We start from the raw sequence: 2,500 nt of genomic DNA, 5'->3' as shown, positions 1-2,500 counted from the left end.
ACGAAGTAAAAATAGAGATGAAAGTTCTTTGAAGTAGAAAATCGATATATATATATATATATATATATATATATATATATATATATATATATATTTATATATATAAAAGGATGATCGATAACAAAAAATTGTTGGAAAACGTGAAGTAGTAGAGAAAAGAAAAAAAAAATATATATATATATGTGGGTATAAAGAGAAAGGAAATGGAAACACGTTACGTTTGGTTTCCTTTTGCAGCAACTGAAAGGCACACCGCAGGCTTCCCTCGAGCCAATGTCACTCGACGAACAGTTGAAATAATTATTACGATCCCAATCCTTTGGGCCCTCGATACCGCAGCATTGTAACTAAAAGAAATAAATTAAGATTATTTTGTGAATAAAAGAAAAAAAAAATTTATATTATAATATCGTCGATATTTGAGATTGAATTCGAGAAACAAATTTGAAATGAGATAGTACGTTGTTAATGGTATAAATAAAATAAAAGATTTTAATGAACCCATCGTAAATGAATTTAATTTGTGAGAGTTTGAAGGATTGATTGCGTTATTAAGTGTATAGAAGGGAGGAAAAAAAGAAAGAAAGGATGGAAGAAAGAATCCCTTATGGGAAAAAAGGACGAGGGTAAGTGGAATAAATAGATGATATTTAAGAAATGAAATCAAGGACGGCTGTTGTAATATAGGAAATTGATGTTAATAAGTAGACAAATGAAATACGAGAAAGCGGATTCTATAATCATTTTTATTTTGAAACGTTAATGGAAAATTATTTTTCTTTTTTTCTTTCTCTCTCTCTCTCTTTTTTTTTTCTTTTTTCTTTTTTCTTTTACACCGTAATATTATACGTATGCTATACATATACGAAATGATTGGATAAATAAAAGTATATGAAAAATATGATTATATCTTAATAGGTAGGTTTTTATTATTAGAAAATAGAGATTATTTTTAAAGTTTTATGAAAATATTATAAATATTGTAAATCATATTGGATGATATTTTAAACGTTGAATAATTAGCAAAAACATTCAAGAGTCATTGTTTTTTTTGCTTAATTGCTTCCCTATTTTTTTGTTTCTTAATCAATTTTTTTCTTTATACTTTCAAAGTTTCTGTTCTCTTGCATTACCATGCGAACATAAATGATTTAATCGTGAAAGAGGAAGCTTTGAACAGCATACGCCAGTTGGAATATGGCCTTCCTACCATTACAGTTCTTACTCGAATTTGCATTCCTTTGCGATTAATATGCGTTCGTCCATCTCTCGGATCTCTGCACTCTATTTCTCTCTCTCTCTCTCTCTCTCTCTCTTTTCGTTTCATATCTCTTTCAAAAAAGTTCGACTCTAATTATAGATTTGAACTTTTTTGCTATTACATTTTTTCCTTTTTAATTTTATCTTGCCTCATCCAAGATCCAGTACTCGAATACAAAATAGCGTACAACTGATACGTATACTTTGAAAAATCGATTATTTTTCCCCTTTTTTACTTACCGTGTTTCATATAATTTTTTTTTTTTCTATCATCAATAGCATCATGTGTTAATATCAATTTTCGATAGGATATTACTAAAGCACCATCTGCGGTTTACAGTCGAAGAGCTAGCCTACCAATAGGATTACCAAAATTGCGATGGATAGGTATATCGCTAGGAGTCGCTTTCTATTGAAATCTCGTAAACCACGATTGGATGTCCTGTATCGATCGTCGAATACTATAGTACGTACATACATACATACATACATACACACATACATATATATATACATATATATATGCACATACAGACACATATTGCTTACAAACCATTTCTCGTTCATGATTCAAATTCGAAAGATAATTATCAATGAGGATAGAGAATATTGAGACCTCGATTTGATTCATTAGATGAAATGTGTTCGAAAAGATTGAATAGATACAAAAAAAAATTGAATAGAAGAAAAAAAAAATTCAAATAGGAATCCTACCAATAGATATCTTTCAAAGAACATACCCAATCCTCTTGAATCCAATCGATCAAATTCTGTTGATCTGGATCCTCGCGATAGTGAATGATGAAAGCTTGGAAGCCCCCGGTTGCTTGTGATTTTATCTGTTAAAACAAATATTATTATTTTAATTGGGCGAAAGGAGAAATTAGGTATAAAAAAAAAAAAAAAGAAAGAAAAAAAAACAAAGAGAAAAAAAAAAACAAAATATAAAAATGTGAAGATAAAAAGAGTACGATTTGTAATTCTAATCTAATATCTCCAAGTCTTAATCATATTCTCTTGAAATATATTAGTACGTAAAATCAACGGGATCCTGGATGGCCACTAAGAGTAGGAAGTTCAACGGGGGTTGGACAGAGAAAATATACGACTCCACTCGACTCTACTGACGGGGTTGCGGAATCTGTTTGGCTTGTTTGTTTTCGAGACTCGGCCGAGCTTTTCATCGTCGCAAAGACCATTAAGTTCACCGACCTCGTACTTGTTATGAATGTAACCCAGT

At 30.4% G+C, this 2,500-nt stretch overlaps 1 protein-coding gene across 4 annotated transcripts in view; it reads right to left on the bottom strand.

The window, feature by feature from the left end:
• Tsp26A (Tetraspanin 26A) overlaps positions 1-2,500 on the bottom strand; it is an 83,434-nt gene that overhangs the window by 7,811 nt on the left and 73,123 nt on the right. For all 4 annotated transcript variants that reach the window (XM_035874991.2, XM_035874994.2, XM_035874993.2 and 1 more), the window contains 2 exons: positions 2,001-2,099; positions 219-347 (listed from right to left, as the gene is read on the bottom strand). In XM_035874991.2, coding sequence (XP_035730884.1) covers positions 219-347; positions 2,001-2,099 — 228 coding nt within the window. The remainder of the gene's footprint in view (positions 1-218; positions 348-2,000; positions 2,100-2,500) is intronic.

The sequence above is a fragment of the Vespa mandarinia genome, chromosome 10, assembly GCF_050613455.1.
Source record: "Vespa mandarinia isolate Hongniang chromosome 10, ASM5061345v1, whole genome shotgun sequence".
In the NCBI taxonomy this organism is placed as follows: domain Eukaryota; kingdom Metazoa; phylum Arthropoda; class Insecta; order Hymenoptera; family Vespidae; genus Vespa; species Vespa mandarinia.
The sequence above is the reverse complement of the archived record's forward strand: the minus strand, read 5'-3'. Positions and strand labels throughout refer to the sequence as shown.